Below are 18939 nucleotides of genomic sequence, written 5' to 3' on the forward strand. Positions count from 1 at the left end.
CAGCTTGCATCCTAACCTAATACAATGGAATTTATCACAAAAGAAACACAAGTAATATAGTGATAATTTAAATTTCAGTAGAATCTTTTACCAAACTACCCTGATTCACCCTTCTCTGTGAGAACACGTCTGACTGTTTTATACTAAAGTCATAAAGCATAAAAATGCACTAAGTGTAACAGCAATCATTTTCTTTTTTTTTAATTTGCCTTTTGTGGTACTGGGAACTTAACCAAGGGGCTCTGCACTGAGCTGCATCTCCAGCCCTTCTTTATCTTTGGAGACAGGGTTTCACTAAGCTGCTAAGTTGCCTGGGCTGGACTCCCACTTCCTATCTCCTTGTCTCAGCCCCCAAGCCCCAGGATTATAAGTGTGTGCCATCACACCCAGCCAATTTACTTACCTATAGTGCTTAAAAATATAAACGTTTTAAAATGTATGTCTATAGATTTAATTTAGTGTATTTGCCTGTTATCCTATACTCCAATGTAAGACTATTAAACAAATAAAAACTGGAATAAAGATATAACTTCAGGCTATGTATGGAAACCATTTAATGAACTCTGAAACAGTAACAATGAACCTCTTGGCCAATATATTTTTAACATTTACTTAACAAAGGGTTTTTAAAATGGGCATGACAGTTTTTCTTCTGATTCAAAATATGCAACTTACACAAAATTGAAATAAAGTTTAAAGCCTATTAAACTGTATTTTATATAAGACCTTAATATTATACATACATGTTGCCAGATTTTAGGAGAACTATAAAGCAAACTAACAGCTAAGCGCCCTTACAGAATCCACTTAATTATATCAGTCTTGCTTTACTGCAACTTTTTCTTTTGTGCCGCCAAACATTTTCTGGAGATGAGCACCCACGCCTTCCAAGGAAGCTCTATAGATAGGGCCAGGAACAGAAGGCAGAAGTTGACATTAAAATGCATTGACTATTAGTCCAGAAAAGTAACACCCTCATCCTAAGCAAGGGGAGGGCATGCAGACAGTGTGAGTGCTGCACCACCCTAGGGAGCAGCCTGCGTGCATTCAAAAGGCCGACGAGGGAGTGCTGGCTGCTGCTTTGGAGGAGCTGCAGTTTTTGCCTTCAGCTTGTAACTGACTACCGGAGACCTTGGAGACACCAAGACCAGGCTAAGTAGATGACGGAAGGTACGAGCAAGGTAGCAGTTAAGATATCATTAAGAAAGGAAATACAAAGCAATGTATCTAAATTTCTGGCTAAAAAGATGTGAAGAGGAAAAAGAAAGAGGAAACAGTACTCAGAGGTGACCATCTGGAGGCTGGTGCACAGCCCCCTTCAGCTGCCACTGCTGCTGTGTTCAGTGTACAGAGCCAAGACAGGGATTTTATATTTTAAAATACAAAATCTTAACTTCATACTTCGTACTTTCATATGGAATAATACAGAATATTTAAATTAAGGTTTGATTTTCTACCACTATATTTTTTCCTATTTTTGGCTTCTAATGTTAATTATCCCCTTTATATAAGTTTCAAAATATTACTATTAGACAACTAAATAGTTTATGATCTTGGTAGCTCATCACCTGAAGTTCAGTTAAAATGTTATATAAATGTAAATGAAGCCAGGCATGGTGGTATACTCCTGTAGTGTTAGCACTCAGGAGGCTGAGGCAGGAGGATCACTGCTACAAAGTGAGCTCAAGGCCAGCATGAACTTCATAGTAAGATCTTGTCTCAAAAAAGACAAAACAAAAGAAACAAAACAAAAAAATGTAAATGAAATAATTTCTTAGGTAGTTTTGTAACCAATTTTATGCAAATATTTTAGTTTTTTTCTTTTTAAAGATCTTTCCTTTAAAATTTTATATTGCACAAAGCTTAACTTCCAAAGCTGAAACTCAATCTATTATACTCAGAGACATTTGCTTTCTATCACTGTCTCTTCTTCCGATAATCTTTTATATTAGTTTTGCAGTTTTTATTGGTGTGTTTGCAGTACATGATACTTCCATTTGTTTTGGGGCTGTCTATCTTCTGAACATCTGTCTTATTTTAGTCTTTTATTTAAAATTGGGTGTCTCATGAGAGAAACCATATGATGTTTAACTGTGTGTCTGCCAATTCACTTAGCACAATGGCCTCAAGATCCATCCAGCATCTGCAAATGACATGACTCAAACCTTCAGGCTGAGTAGGTTGTCCTTGTGTTCTGACACATTCTCTCCATCCGCCTGCTGGGGAGCATCAAGGCTGTCTTCAGAGCTGAGATGGCTTTCCACAGCGGCTATGCCAGTGTTGTCCCCACACAGAGGGCGCCTTTTCTCCACTCCTCACCGGCATCTGTTCTCTGCACTGACTCCAGCCATTCTGACTTGCTAAGATGCATCTCAGTTCTTCTGATTTGTATTCCCTTACAGTGGAAGATGAAGAATATCGTTTCATGGACTTAGCAGCCGTTATTACTTCTTTTGAGAAGAATCTATTCAGTTCATTTGCCCATTTCTTGAGAGGAACATTGGTTTTGGGGGGGTCAATCTATGAGTTTTTATATCATCTAGCTATTAGTTCTCTAACAGAAGAGTAGCTGGCAAAAGCCCCCTCCCCACTTTGTAGGTTGTTTGCTTTGCTGTGCAGAAGCTTTTTAATTTGCTGTACTCCCCTCTGCTGGTTCTTGGTATCACTTATTGTGCTACTGGAGTTCTGTTCAAAAATCCTTGTGTGGTGAGAGCCCTGAGTGCTTCCACTTTGTCATCTTGTAGCAGTCTCAGAGTTTCTGATTTTGTAGCTAGGTCTTTGATTTGTTTAGATTTTTAGTTCAGGGCAGGAGGCATCATCTAGTTTTATTCTGCATGTGGATGAGCAGTTTGCCCAGTGCCATTTGTGTCCGAGGTTGTCTTTTCTCCAACATACGTTGTGGGCTCCTTGTGAAAACTCAGATGACTGAAAGTGCCTAGGGCTGTGTCTTTGTCTGCAATTCCATTTCATGGCCTATGCCTATTTTCATGCCAGTCACATGCTATTTTTGTTACTAGAGCTTCGCGGTTTTACAGCTTGAAATGTGGAGTTGTGATGCCTCTTGCTTTGTTCCTTTTGCTCAGGACTTCTTGGGTTACTTTGGGTTTCTTCTGGTTCATCACAAATTTGAGGATATTTTCTAGATCTGTAAAATTTTTTTTGTATTTTGATAGGGACTGCATTGAGCTATAATTGGTTCTGGTGAGAGGGTTATTTTAACAATATTTATTATCTAGGAATAGGGATATCTTTGTTTTGATTTTAAGACAGGATCTTACTTCATAGTTCAGGCTAGCTTTGAATGCAGTGTGTAGCCCAGGCTGGCCTGGACCTGCCTCTGCCTCCCAAATGCTGAGATGACAGGTGTGTATCGCCACGCCCAGCTTCCATCTTCTAACATCCCCTTCAATCTCTTCAGCATTCTACATCTTTCTTATAAAGGTCACCTATGGACTAGGTTGGTTCCTAGGTATTTACATTTTTTGAATTTTTTTTGGTAGTACTGGGTACTCATAAGTTACTATATCAATATGCAAACAATGATAACCATGATTTAATAAGACTTTTTTTTCTTTTTGCAGTACTGGGGATTGAGCCCAGGACCTTGGCACTGAATCATATCCATAGCCCTTTTTTCTTTCTTTTTTAAATTTTGATACAGATTCTTGTCAAATCAATGAATTGCCCAGGGCAGGATCAAACTTGAGATCCTCCTGCCTCAGTCTCCCAGAATGCTGGGATTACATGTGTGCACCACTGCACTCCGCCCCCATAATCATCTGGTCAGCTTCCTTCCAGAGTTTCTTCTCACAACTATGACCAAGTGTGTGTACAAGTATTTATAGTCCCACTTTCTTAAAGAGAGCTATCACACTGTATTATCTTCCTTATTTTAGATACTTAGTGATGTTTTTCTCATCAGTGTCTAGACCTTTCTTATTTTCTATAACTTCCTAATAGCCAGTTCACATGTATGCATTTCCCACCATGGGTGATTACGGACGGACTCACGAGACATTTCACACTTGCCAGTGTACATCTGACACAGACTGGTGAAGTTTTGGGTCACCACGTAAATGCACGCGTGACTTTTAAATTTAAAAACATGGAGAGCTTTTCTTCCATTTTCACCGGCTGCCAAACTGACAGGTGGGAATTTCTTTTACTATGGAAATCTAAATGACCCAGGACCATTTACTGAAAAGATGGTTCGTTCCTTGCTGTTCTTCAATGCCATGCTCACCTTAATCAAGTGGTTACCTATGCACACAATCGTCCTGGAGCTCTCTTCTTGTCACCTATTTGTCATTATGCCAAGATCACACTACCTTATTACAACTTTATGACAAGTCTGAACATATGATAAAGTCAAACCCCTTTATTGTTCTTAAAAACTGTTCTGGTTATTCTTAAATATTTGGTATTTTCTTAGAATTCTGAGACACTGCTTACTGAGGTCTACAAAAACACTTACTGGGATTTTTATTAGGATTGCACCAAATGTATTAACAAGCTAAGGAGAACAAGTAACTTGACACTACAGAGCCGTTTAATCCTTCAGTTTGTTTAGAATTTCTTTAATTTCTCTGCTTTACAGTTTCAGACAAAAGTGTTGCATATCTTCTGTTAAATATACTGCTGGGCCTCTGGTATTTTAAATGGTACCAGGAATATTTTCTGACACTATGCGTAGTCTGTAGAATTAAAATTGCCTTTTGAGAACTATCTAAACCCAGAAATTCTTCTGAATCCAGCAGTCTGTGCAAAGGATCTTTGCATTTCCTGCACACAGCATTAATTGTCTTCTGGGTCATGAGTAGTGTTTTTCCCATTCAGATGTCTACAGCTTCTTTTTCCTGGCTAGAATCCCCAGGACAATAGTGGGCAGCAGAGGCTGATGGACATCTGATGATGCCATGTCCTATTAAAGTACGTGGCTGCTGCTAGACACAATTCCCAGAGACTATCAGCATTTCTGGCAGGGCACTGACAGTATTTTTTTTCGGTTCCATCATTTCCAAGAATGGTAGTGCTTAGCCTGGGACAATAAAACCTCACTTCACCAGGCTGTCAGGCCAGCACTGGCAAATGGCTACTGGGTCACGCACAAGGTTTTGTGTCATTTTCTGTAACTGAGAAGGATTGGAGACATCTACATGTTGGCCTTTATGCAGTCATAAACTCTGTTCCAAAGGGGAAGTTTATTTACTGTCTAGTATGTTTCCCGCCACGATAAAGGTCTGACAATTTTCTTCAGTCCACTTAGAAATAATTTATATTCCCTAAACGTGGGGCTTATTCTTAATGCACGCTGTTGTATGTTCAGCACTGACACCCCTTAAAGAAACTAGGAACAAAACTGCTATCTGGCTACTGCTATTGCTGTGACAAAGAACTGTCCTTGCTGACTTGAATCTCAGGTGTTCTGTTAGCATCAGTAAACACAGGCAAGTTAGCCTGTTAGGGGCCAGTCCAAGGCGGTCTCGGGCAGCGGGGCCTCTGGCTTCCAGTTAAGGAAGCGTTCCTCTTCCTACTTAACAGTGCTGCTGTGTTCGGTGGTAAACTCTGTCAGCTACTTCTGCATCTATGAATGGTTTTTCATCTTTATTCACTCAGCACATTACATTCATTTTCAAATGTTAGCTCAACTTGCATTCCTGAAGTAAAGTCAATTTGGCCATAGAGACTTACTGTTTTCAGATTACTAGATTCATTTTATTCATATTTTATTTAGGAAGTTTGGCATCCCTGTTCGTGAGAGTGGTCTGTTAATCTTCCATTCTTGCGATGTTTTTCCAGTGCTGGTGTCAAGACTGCTGGTTTCTCTAGAAGATCTTAACACTGAGTTTTTCTTCTTTAATTACTTGGGAGAACTCAAGAAACACACTGGAGTCTCAATTTTATTTTATAGGTTTTTATGACTTGATTTCTTTAAATAAGACTATTGCATTTTTAGTATGTCCTAATATAATTTCTGTTAATTTGAATTTCCTTTCAAGGTTTCCCATGTAATCTAAAACTTTAAAAGTACTTTAGTCATTTATACTATCCCAATATAGTTTCATTGTCTATAAAATCTGTAGTGATGTTCCTTTCTTGGAAAAGAGCTATTTACCCTAGCTTTTTGTGACTATTTTTCTTAAGCTTCATCACATATCATTTAATATGAGTTCATATTCAATTTATCAACAGAAAGTTGATATTTTATTACATTTCTTTGAGAATCCACTTTTGGTTTTGTACACACATCCTACTCTGTCTGTCCTTTGTCTTCTGTTATTTTTTGAGAGTCTCTGTGTTGCCCAGGCTGATCTCGGGCTTCTGGGCTTAAATGATCCTCCGACCTCAGGCTTCCACGCAACTAGGAATACAAGAATGTGCAGCCATGCCTCACTTATGTACCTGTTTGTATTTCTATACTTCATGAATTTCTACACTTCAGCAGTTTTGTATACTTCCTCTGGGTCATGTTGTCTTTCTGCAAACCTCTTGGTCATTAGGCTTCACTTACTTTCTTTTTTTTGTCTTTTTCCTTTTTATCGGTACCAGGGATCGAACTCACGACTGCCTGCTTGCAAGGCACGCGCTTATGCCACTGAGCTAAACCTCTTTCTTTTATGGCAGAGCCGATCAGGGCCATCTGCTCAGTGAGCACACTCTGACTGCACCCTCCAGGCTGATGTGGGCCGTGTTCACCGTCACCTCCTTTCCATCCTGACTCCCTCACTCGCCTACTGGGCATTCAGAAGCACATTTCTAGCAGCCATGTCCCTACTCATCTTGTTACTGACTTTCAGGTTACTGGCACTGTGGTCAGAGAAAAGGCTGATTTTTTTCAGTCTGCCAAGCCTTATTGAAACTTACTGTCCAGTCTAGTACATGGCCAACCATTGTAAAAAGTTAAAGTGACCTGAAGGGTCTTTAATGTGCAGTCCTTGTTACTATATTCTATATATGTGTGTTCAGGGAATGAAAAGTTGATTTTTAAGGTAGTTCAAACGTTCTAGATTATTGATGGTTTTTTTTTTTTTTTTTTTTTTTTTTTTTTGGTCTGTGCCTTCTAACAGGGAGTTATGTTAAAATCTCTTATGATAATTGCAGACCTGCAATTATTTCTTTTGGGAGTTCTTTTGGAAGCACTTTATATATTTTGAAGGTATTTCATTAGATGTTCAAATTTAGAATTGTCATTTATTTTTGATGAGCCAAATACTTCTCTCTTAACCATTTTATTAGCTTAAAGTTTACCTGTTTTTAGTGTTAATAAAGTATGGTTATTTATGTTTGTATGCTTTTGTTTTCTGATACCCTAATACTTCATGTGTATCCAGAGATACTATACAAAGTAGTTTGTTTTTAAAACTCTATTCTGATTATCTACATTGTTTATAGTTAATTTAAATATTCATATTTAATGAAAAACTGGGCTTTCATTGTCTCTCTAAGTATGTTCTACTTATCCTAACTGTTCTATGTATCCTTTTACTCTTCTTTTTAACCTACGTTTAAGATATATTTTATTAGTCCACATGCCACCTACCATACTATCACAGAATTTTCTTACTGTGGTGAAATATACATAAAATTTACCACTCAAGTGCACATACCTCAGTACACATGTTAACACTGTGCAACCACTGCCGTCATCGATCTTTGGAATACTTTCCTCTTCCTGACGTGAAACTCTAGAACCATTAAACACTATTCTCCTCTCCGGCCATCCTGACAACCACTATCTACTTCCCATCTGACTACTCCAGGAATCGCATATAGGTGGACTCACAGCATTTGTCCTTTTGTGACTTTTATTTCACTTAGTTTTTAATTTTGTTGATTATTGTATTCTTAAGGTAAGTAGCTGTTTTAAGGGTTTTTATTTGCTATGATTTTTTTCTGAGGTACTGAAATTCTTATTTTTCCTTAGCCATAAATTTTGAAAGACTGTGTCTGCTCTATTTTCTTGTTCTTTTGTTAAAAATCTTGTTACACAAATAACAGAACTTCTTAGTTTATCTCATACCTATTATTTTTTTCTTTTTAATTCCTTGTGTTTAAATGCATAGTTCCTTTTCTCTCTCTCTGTCTCTGAAGAGTCTTTCTAAATATAGTGGTTCTGGCTAGATGGGAACCTACTGTGCAATGCCAGTGGCCTCAAACTCACATCCTCTTGCCTCAGCTTCCCATGTGCTGGGGTCACAGACATCTGCCTATATACCCAGATTAGAGAATCTTGTTGTGTCTAATCTGCTATAGTGCCCATTAACTAAGTTACTATGTTCAGTTACTTCACTTTGCATTAATGAAATGTGATAGTCAAGGTGATTATCAGATTGATTGGCTTGGGAGTCATCCAGGGGATTAATAAAGCACACTTCTACATGTGTCTGGATGGGTCATAGAGTTGTGACCTTAGGGTCTATATCTCCCCTTGCCCCTTTCTTCTCTTATGCTTAAGCAATACCATGCCATGATGTGCCTTAGAGCCATCTACCATTGACTGAGTCCTCTGAAACCATAAGCCAAATAAACCTTTCCCTTTAAGATGTGGGTATTGGGTATTCAGTAGCAGCCATAAATGGAATTTAATTTTTAAGATATTTAAATGATCTACTAAAATTCCCAGTCTTATCTCTTGTGTCTCTGAAAATAACACACCTATTATATATTGGTAAACCCTTTCAAAATCTAGTAGCTTAAAATAACAGCCATCTGTCTGTCCTTAAATCTGCTAACTAGCAATGGGCTAATTTCCATAAGTGATTCCAGTCATCTTGGATGGGTACACTGTGGCTAATTGCCAGGCTGGGCAGATTGATCTGATGCTCTATGCTGGTCTCTCTTACATGTATAGGGAGAGACAGCTATAGGCTGGCCCGCCTCGGCTGCCTTCCATGTAGATTTCGTGTCCTTTGGTAGACTGTCTGGGCTTCCTCACGTGAATGTAACAAATTTCTGAGAGTGATGTTTGGAAATGGTATAACTTGTCAAAGCAAGTCATAAAGGTGGCCCAGGTTCCAAGTGGTAGGAGGAGAGATTCTGCTTCAGGATAAGATGCACTTCAGCCCCACTCCCATGGCTGTAAATCTGACAAGACCCCACTCTCCTAGTTGTAGGGCTGTTAAAAGGGGTCTCTCCAGCTCCTGGCTGCTTCTCTGCAAATAACACTAGAGAAAAACTGGGCATATTTCTCTGAAACTCATCTTCTCGGTATCCTGTCCCAGTAACTGATCATTATCTTGACAGCTTTTTAGTGTTTCTGAGTATTTTTTATGTTTGTTCAGTTTTCCTAACTGTTCTCAATGGAAAGTTTGCTTGAATCACCTAGACAACTACAACTGGAAACAGAGCTTCTAATTCACTATTCGTAGGAAAGGGATTCTATATTCATCTGTAGAAATTTAAAAACTACAGTGTGCATGAATTTTTAAATATTCCTTTCTTTAAGAGGCAGCAGTCAACCTACCAGCCCCGTCCCACCTCACCACTATCAGTTTGAATGCAGTGACTCAGGCATGTGTCATGACTAAAGGCTGCATGATGCCACGAGGAAAGAGAGGCCCACTGCTGACAAACGGGGCCTCCTGCTGAAAGCCATGTAAGCAAGTATCTGAGAAGCAGATTCTTTCTCTTTGCCAAACCTCTGGACAACCGCAGTCAGATGGACACCCTAGCTGCAGCACAAGAGACCCCAAGCTGAACCTCTCTGCTAAAGCACAGTGCCGCCTGGTCTACAAATGCTGAGATGATAAACACTGCTTATAATAATCAATTCTGGAGGAACTGGCACTGGATTAGTAACTAATACAATCTTTTGTTTGTGTGGTGCTGGGGATGGAACGCAGGGCCTTGCTCATGCTAAGTACACACTTTATTGCTGAGCTACACCCCCAGCCCTACAATGTTTATTTTTAACTTTAATAGTATTATCTCGATATCTTAGCATTTTCACTTAAAATTGTTTTAATGAGAAGAAAATGAAGTAACTTATAATATTTAAGTGTAAAAAAAACACTTTACCTCTTTACTCCTGTTGGGAAGCAGAGCTTTTCAGAAGAGACGAGGTCATCTCCACAATAGTGCTAATAGACAAGCCATTGAGGAAACCTTTATGATTCAACCGCACTTCCTGAAGAGCATCTATAATGTGGTCTCTGCACAAAAGGAAACGCACAGCACTGTCCTCAGGAGCATGTTCTGAACGTGGCTGAATTATTACAATGAACTACTTTATTAGAGAACAGTTCCAAATTATTTAAAACATGGTTTCCATTTTACCTGCTGACTTCTGGGTGCAATTCAGTCAGTCTCTTGATGATCTTGGTAAAGCTACGGAGGTTTAGTGTATTTGGAGGAATGAACTGAATAGGCATTTTTTGTAATAACTGAGCAGATTCAACCTGTTTACAATTCTTTTTGGCATCCTAAAAGAATGAATAGAATAAATATTTGTAAAAAATAGATAAGGGGGACAAGAAACGGCTGGAAAGATGAGGGAGCAGGATGCAGAGATACTGCCTGGGAGCTTCCCTACCCACACACCGAGGCAACACGCTGCTACCTGAAGTGCGCAGGCCCTCTTTTTCTTTGCCACGCTCATGACCACTGCCACAGCTGACTGGACTGAGAGTGTGGTCTCCCCTATTACTACACACCAAAACCACGGGCCGGGTCAGCTCAACTTCCTGCCTAAAGAGTGTGGAGCTGACGTATAGAGCAAAGGTGTGAGTCTAATGACCAGATGGGCTTGTGTAGAAACACCAGAGTCAGAGCTACTCAGAACAAAACCAAGGGAAGCGGAAAGCAGTCGCAGGTACAGGACAGTGGTATGCAGAGAAGCAGGAAAAGGAGCATGGAAGTGGGCAGCAGAAGTGGCCACAGGCACCACACAAGAGACAAGGCAGAAACCAAGTCCCCAGACCTCTACTCAATCTGCCGGTACCCTACATAGATGCTGTTTCCTTCCTCCCGTGTGTGGATTGAAACTGTGTACCCCCAAATCCACCCTAAACATGCAGTATCAGAGATGAAAGGAAAACATTTTTAAAAGGATGGCCAATGTTAAAATACCATGTCGTGACTAGAGGCAGTGAAAAGGACAGTGTAAAAACCAAGTCAGGGCATTAGGACAAAGGTGAGAAGCAATCAAGTAAACCGAGGCACTGCCTGTAATCATGCCACTGACTGAGGAGCTGGCCTAGCACATGGGGAGCCCTGGTGCAATGCCCAAGACCTGCAGGAAACCACAAAACAACCACCACCACCACAAAACCCAGGTCTGATGGATGCTCTCATTCCTACCTCAACACTGCCCGCCCTGGAGTTATTTAACCTACAGAGACACCCAGGGAAGCATGGCCTCTGTGGGACCGATTAGGACACTAACCTGGTCCAGAGGTGAAAGCTCAGTGTCCTGCTCGGATACCAGTTGCCTTGGCCTAGCTCTGGGCAAAGTGGAAACAGAGGAGCCTGGCTTGATTTCTTTGTTGGAACTTATCTCCAAATTATTTGAACTTTTTTTTGAGAAAAGTGGTGATCTACACTCTCCATGAGTTTTGACAAGCCGCACATTTACTGATTTTCCATTTATTTCTGTCCCATTCATTTCTTCTACAGCCATATTTGCATCATGGTTTTTCTTAAAAGCAAGAGATGCATATCTATAGTATAAAAACACATGACCAAAAGTTCATCATAAATACCTTAAACTTAGCTTTCTAACTATTAGCTAAAGATATCTTTCACAAGAATAACTGTTCTTAAAATACAAAGGTTACTCCCAGGCATGGTGAGGCAGAAGGATCACAAGACGTTGAATGCTAGCCTGGGTAACATGGTAAGCTCAAGACCAGCCTGGACTATATAGTGACACCCTGTCTCAAAATAATTCATATTTGTAAATAAATAAATGCAAAGGTTATTGTATTATATTTACTTTGGAATAAAAAATAGAATACACACAAAACAAAGACGAAAAATAGTAAGTGTTTTAAAGAATTACATTCTATTAATATTAAAATTTAATGTTTAACTTTTCTATTATTTTAGTTTATTAGTATATATGTGGGCTACACAATGCTTTTCATTCCTTTTAGGAAACTGGTCACGTACGTGACACATTTTAAGTTCATTCATTGTATTTAACTATGTTTTCTAAAGTTCCACACAAAAGTTATGACTCTTTAAATAAGAAAAAAACACAGTTTTTTAAAAAGGACACTCAACAAGACACTAATACTTTAACACTGTGAAATATATTAACATCAAACCTACTAATAGGCCAAATTAAAAAAGCATATGACCTTAACTGCCTCCATTTAAGATAAGCATATTGTTAATAAATTTCAATACCAATTATAAATAAAATTCTTAATTGATAAATGCTTTTATATTTGAAGTAGTCATAATTTAAAATGGTAAAACAGTCAAGCCATTTCTATAAATTATTACAATTATTATTTTGAGTAATTTGACAATGTCACAGAGAGGTATCAGAAGTCACTATATATAGAGGCTATAGCCATCTATTGGGCCAGGAACTTAGCTCAACAGCTTAAGTGCTTGCTTGGCAAGTGTGAGGTTGTGAGTTCCATCCCGGGTACCAGAGGAAAAGAAAAAAAAAGCCATCTACCACAATAAATAAATAAATCCATAAAAATAAAAATTCCAATCAGAAATAATAAAATTAAAAACTTTTTCTTTTTTTTGGTATTAGGGATCAAACTCATGACCTCACGCCTGCCAGGTAGGCACTTATGCCACTGAACATAAGCCCAGGCCTTTTTTTTTTTTTTTTTGTACCAGGGATCAAACTCGTGACCTCACACTTGCCAGGGAGGTACTTATGCTGCTGAGCTAAATCCCTGGCCCTTTAAAAACCTTTTTGATCACCTGCTGTGGGCCAGGATTAATTTCTAGTGTATTTTTTATATTTATAATTTTTGCAATAATGCTATAAAGATACTATTATCATTAATAGTTGACAGATGCAGAAGCTGAAGCACAGATTGATAAGTAATTTGCCCAAATTCATCTGTCAAGTTATTGACAGAGCTTGGTGTTGAACCAAAGTCATGTGTTTTAGAGCCCATTCTCTCGACTGATACATGCTGCTTCCCCTAGGCACTGGCATGTAACAGGATAAAGTGATCACATAGGTCAGTCACTTTCCTATATGCCATAATAAGTTAAAGAGGATGCAGAGACAAAGGGCTGATGAAGAGTGACGTGTGCCTGAGACTCCAGGCTGGGTGGCCTTGGGCTTTGTCACGCTGTGCCTGACATTGAGGGTGGGGCCTCTGGTACACAGCAGACACTGTAATGCACTTACTGAATTTGGGGGACATACCTGTAATTAGTAGAAGAATCATAAATTGAGATTTCAGAAACTTGATATTTCTGGAAGTAAGATCTCAAATCAGCCTACAAGAGAAAAAAATTGTGAAAGGTAGAAGAAACAATTATAAATAATCAATGAATGAACCCCTCTCCTCGAAATCCTGGCATACCTCAGATACTGAAGGGCAGAGACCACCAACATGTATCAAAAACCCTTTCTCTCTTACTAAGGGTTCAATATTCTTCATTTCTGCTTATAGGAAAACATAAAACAGAAATGACCATTACCGTATTGTTATTTTTAAGAAAAACTATAAATGTTCAATTCATTATTTTGTCCTCAATTACAAAATATATTTAAAAATCATCAGCAAATACCAGCAGTGGACTGAAAACAATAGCCTAGAATATGATTTTAAGGTTTCTGAGCTCTAAACATATCATCCTAAAAATAAAGAGAGTTTGACTGGTTAATACTAAGTCTCCTGGAGATAAAAAAATGTATCAATTGCTGGTGGTCAGAAAGCTCTCCTTATATAATTTCTTCACCAAGGAAACAGCATATCAAAAAAACCTTTGTATCCGATAAAGATAACAGCACCTATGTAATTCTGTGATATAGTAAAGATACCCAGGAAAAGAGGAGACAAATACCATTATTCTAGAAATTGCAAAACTAGGTTATAGATAGTTTTTGTTTAATAACAATATTCAAAATTCTTAGGCTGCATTTTTATGTGTGGTGGTGACTCTGTGGTGAAGACAATCTGGTCTAAAATCAACATGAAAAAAAGATTCACTGAATGGAGACTGAAATTACTGTCAGGATCCACACAAGTATCTGTTGAGTGAATTTTTAAAAAGATCTTTTATTATTTATTTTGGTACCGGGGATCAAACTTGCGACCTCACACTTGCCAGACAGGTCCTCATGCTGCTGAGCTAAATCACCAGCCCATTTTTTTTTTTTTTTTGGTACCAGGGATTGAATTTACAACCCTGTGCTTGCCAGGCAGGCACTTAGGCCACTGAGCTAAATCCCTGGCCCCCATTGAGTGAATTTTTATGAGTAACTTTTATGCTTCATAATTCTTTTATGTTTACATAATGGGAGATTTGTAAATTTTACTTTTTTCATTGAGTAACAAAAAGAAGAGGGGAGAGAGGAGAAGGAAGAAGCAGAGAAGAAGAGAAGAAATGGTACTGCTATATTCAGGCAGAGTCTTTCATGTTTAGGTAAGAGTACCTAAGTTTCATTAATTTATTTAATTTGTTGCTCATTTTGGATTTAACATGTCCTCAAGACAAAACACTGAAACTCTCTTTATAATTTACACAGGCGGAAGAAGAGACCACAATGGCAGAACAATAAGCAGCAGAGAAGGAGTCTCTCTGAGAGTTGCAACGCAGACACTGGAATACAGCATCCCAAGGAAGATGAGAAGGAGGCAAGTGGGCTCCTGGGCCCAGGAAGAATCTGAAGTGCAACCTGAAGCCCATGGAGAGAGTAGAGACAGAAACTTCAATGATGAAGGAGGCAGCAGGTGGCGCCTTCTCCCTGAGATGGGACTCCGTGGACCCATGGTGACAGTGACTATGACGGCTAGGGATCCCAGAGGCCACTGCAAAGACGTGGCAGTGGAGGGAGCAGCAGACGCAAGGGACTGCAGGCTGGGGCTGTTGGTCCTGGCATTCCCTACCTGAGACTAAGGGACACGGGAAATACTGTAGCACAGTGTCAGGGAACCAGGACCGGGCCAAACAAGCAACAGCTTCTCATCTCCAACCAGCTTAAGAGGTAGCTCTTCCACCAGGCTCAAACCCAGCTACACCTGGAGTATACCTCAGGAAGCAGTCATTACCTGGGGATCCTAAGTGCTAGCAATAAAGCAACCCATCATAGGCAGTTTACAAGCAGCACCTCAGGAATTAAACTACAAAAAGAAAGAAAAAAGGAGAAGATACTGAAACAAAATGCAACCCCAGACATCAAGTGCACCAAAGGCCAATTCAGGGGGCAATGAGGTGGGGCAATCCAAAAACCTCCCACCTGGCTCCTTGAAAGTGATAAAAAAGCAACTGAATGAGGCTCTGGATAAATGAAATCAGAAATAAATCTCTCAGATAAAGACCATGATTGGTGAGATTACAGCAGATAAAAATAGACAAGCTTAAGAAAATTATGAAAGCTCAGCATACCAAAGAAATGGAACACATAAGGCAGATTCAAACAGACATTCAGGAGAATAAAAACTCCACTGAAAGTATTCAAAGCAGGTTAGGCCAATGTGAGGACAGGAGCTCAGATACTGAAGACAGGCTTGCTGTTAGTGACCAGGAAAAGAAAGGCTTCTCAAAAAAAGGCAAGGGACCATGAGAAATCAATCCAGCAGTTGCTAGATGAGACAAAGAAAAATAACTTAGGATTGATTGAAGTCAGTGAAAAAAAGCAGAAGACACCACAAATAAAATTTTAAAAATGTTCACAAATGGCATTGCAGAAAACTTTTCTGGTAGAGAAAACGAATTGGACATTTTGATAAACGAGGCATATAGAACTACAACTAGTAGTGATCAAAAAATCTACAGCCAGGAATATCAGTCAAGATTCCAGAAATTCAACACAAGAATAGAATCTAAGAAAGCTGTTAGGGAAAAGAAACAAATCACCTATAAAGCAAAGCCCATCAGAATTACAGCTGACTCCTCAGCACAAACTCTCAAGTCAAGGAAAGCCTGGGGGTGGATTACTCCAAATTCAAAAGGAAAACCGCTTTCAACCCAAACTGATGTAACCTGCAAAATTATCTTTCAAAATTGGAGAAATAAGATACTGTCACAACAAAGAACATCTGAGGAAATTTATGACCATCAAACCAGTACTCCAAAATGTTCTGAAAGACATTCTAGAAAGAGATAATAAGGTCTACAGCTCCATGAACCCCAACAGAAAGAATCCACCAAGGAAGGCAAACAATTAAAGTGGGAAGCCAACAACAGGAAAATAACATGACAAGGATAAGTCAATACATATAAGTTATAAACTTCAATGTTAATGGTCTCAATTTACCAATCAAAAGACACAGACTGGCAGAATGGATCAAGAAGCAAGCTCCAACTATATGCTGCTTACAAGAAACACATTTAAATCAAATAGAAGTTCATAGACTGGAAATAAAAGGATGAAAAATAATACTTCATGTGACAAGTACCCAGGAAAAAGCAAGGGTAGCTATTCTATTTGCAGACAAAATGAATTTCAAGCCAAGACTGGTTAAGACAGATAAAGTCACTACCTCCTCATAAAGGGTACAATATAAGAGGAAGAGATAACAATCACAAATATATATGCAATAAATACAAGTGCACCCAAGTATATAAAATAATTACTAATGGACATGAAAAGTCAAATAAGTCCTAATACAATTGTATTTGGAGACCTCAATACCCCACTGTTGCAAGATCAACTAGACAAAAAAAATCAATAATGAAATATTAGAACTAAATCAAACTTTTCAACAAATGGACCCAGAAGATGTCTATAGAGTGTTCCACCCTACAACATCAGAATCCACATTCTTCTCAGCTGCACATGGGATATTCTCCAAAACAGACCATATACTGGCTCACAGAACATACTTAAGCAAATCAAAGGAACTTGATCCCATGCATACTATCAGACTACAGTACAATGAAATTGAAAATCCATGGCAGAAGAAACCACCACTTCATAAACAGATGGAAATTAAACTGCTGAACAACCAATGGGTCACATATGGAATTAAAGAAGAGACAGTTTTTACAGTTGAATAATAATGACAATACAACGTACTGAAAGTTATGGGACACAATGAAAGCAGTCTTATGAGGCAAATTTAAGGGCCAGGGATCTAGCTCAGCTGCACAAGCACCTGCCTGGCAAGCAGGAGGTCATGAGTTTGATCCCTGGTACAAAAAAAAGAGGAAAATTTATAGCAATACATATCTATATCAGGAAAACAGAACAAGTGCATATAAACAACTTAATGTTGAACCTCAAACTTCTAGAAAAATAAGAGCAGGCTAAACCAAAAGCTTGTACAAGGGAGGAAGTTATAAAGATCAGAGCAAAAATTAACACACTGGAGACTAAAAAAACAATATCAAGAATCAGTGAATTGAAGAACTGGTTCTTTGAAACACTAAATAAAATTGAGAAACACTTATCTAAGCTTATCCAAAAAAAAAAGACTCAAATACATGTAACTAGGAATAAAAGGGTAAAATTACAACAGACTCTGCAGAAATTCAGAAGAACAGCTATATCTATTTTGAAAACTTGTATTCTTATAAGATGGAAAATATAGAAGAAATGGACAGATTCCTAGATACATATGCGTTACCAAGGCTGCATCAAGAAGATATAAAAACCCTAAAGTGGGCTGGGGATTTAGCTCAGTGGCATAAGCGCCTGCCTTGCAAGTGCATGGTCATGAGTTCGATCCCCAGTACCGATAAAACTAACTAACTAAATAAATAAATAAAAATCCTAAAGAAACCAGTATCAATAAATGAAATAGAAGATGTAACTAAAAACCTATCAACAAAGAAAAGCTCAGGCTCTAATGGATTCACTGCTGAATTCTAGAAGAAATTCAGAAAAGACCTAACAGCACTACTTTTCACTCTAATGAAATTGAAAGACAAGTAATACTTCCAAATTTCATTCCTAGAAGCAAGCATTACCCTGATACCAAAACTAGAGAAAGACCCAACTAAGAAAGAGAATTACTGGCCCATCTCCCTAATGAATGGTGATGCAAAAATCCTTAGTAAGATACTGGAAAACAGAATGCAGCAAATTGTCAAGATTATACACTGTGATCAAGTGAGATTCATCCCAGGGATACAGGGATGGCTCAACATATGGAAACCCATAAATTAAATATACCATATTCACATAGCCAAAGACAAAACTCATATGATTATCTCAATAGATGCAGATGAAGCTTTTGACAAAGTCCAGTACCTATTCATAATGAAAACTCTACAGAAAACTGTAACAGATTATCTTTATATCAATCTAATAAAAGCCATCTATGACAAACCAACAGCCAATTCCATAAAAAAATGGATAAAAACTGAAAACTTTCTAAAACCAGGAACAAGACAAGGATGTCCACTGTCTCCACTCTTATTCAATCAGTTCTGGAACTTTAGCTGGAGTAATTAGACAAGAAAAAGGAATAGAAATAGGAAAAGAAGAAGTTAAACTATCATTATTTGCAGATGACATGATACTGTACACAGAAAATCCCAAAAACTCCACTAAAAAACTGCTAGTAATTTGCTTATTTAATAATAAGCAAATACAGTAGCATAGCTGAGTACAAAGTCAACACTCAAAAATCAATAGCCTTCCTCTACACACATAACAAACTCACTAAGAGAGAAATTAACGAAATAACACCTTTCATAACAGCATCCAAACTGTATATACATTCATCTCCTCTCCTTGCACTAGTCCAATCCAAATGTCGGCTGAAGACCCTGTGCACCAAGCATCCGCCCTGGCGGGGAAGATGTCGAGTGAGCAGAGCACACAGCACTTCCTCATCTCAGAAG

The 18939-nt window shown here is 38.5% G+C and overlaps 1 protein-coding gene and 1 long non-coding RNA gene across 5 annotated transcripts in view; one reads left to right on the plus strand and one right to left on the minus strand.

Moving 5' to 3' along the window:
• Positions 1-526: 526 nt before the first annotated feature.
• The window catches only part of Rbm44 (RNA binding motif protein 44), a 35815-nt gene continuing 17402 nt past the window's right edge, over positions 527-18939 (minus strand). The window contains exons 11-16 of one of the 2 annotated variants that reach the window (XM_063237039.1): positions 13506-13585; positions 13346-13419; positions 11384-11657; positions 10276-10421; positions 10018-10151; positions 527-898 (exon numbers count right to left, since the gene is read on the minus strand). In XM_063237039.1, coding sequence (XP_063093109.1) covers positions 10022-10151; positions 10276-10421; positions 11384-11657; positions 13346-13419; positions 13506-13585 — 704 coding nt within the window. In that variant the 3' untranslated portion in view covers positions 527-898; positions 10018-10021. The remainder of the gene's footprint in view (positions 899-10017; positions 10152-10275; positions 10422-11383; positions 11658-13345; positions 13420-13505; positions 13586-18939) is intronic. The other variant, XM_063237040.1, reaches the window with a different exon arrangement.
• Positions 892-18939, plus strand: part of LOC134473261 (uncharacterized) — a 41269-nt gene continuing 23221 nt past the window's right edge. For all 3 annotated transcript variants that reach the window (XR_010043440.1, XR_010043438.1, XR_010043439.1), the window contains exon 1: positions 892-1170. This is a non-coding gene — a long non-coding RNA (uncharacterized LOC134473261). The remainder of the gene's footprint in view (positions 1171-18939) is intronic.

Source organism: Cavia porcellus, unplaced genomic scaffold (assembly GCF_034190915.1).
Source record: "Cavia porcellus strain 051 isolate PalLab524CR breed Dunkin Hartley unplaced genomic scaffold, mCavPor4.1 scaffold_26, whole genome shotgun sequence".
NCBI classification, from domain to species: Eukaryota; Metazoa; Chordata; class Mammalia; order Rodentia; family Caviidae; genus Cavia; species Cavia porcellus.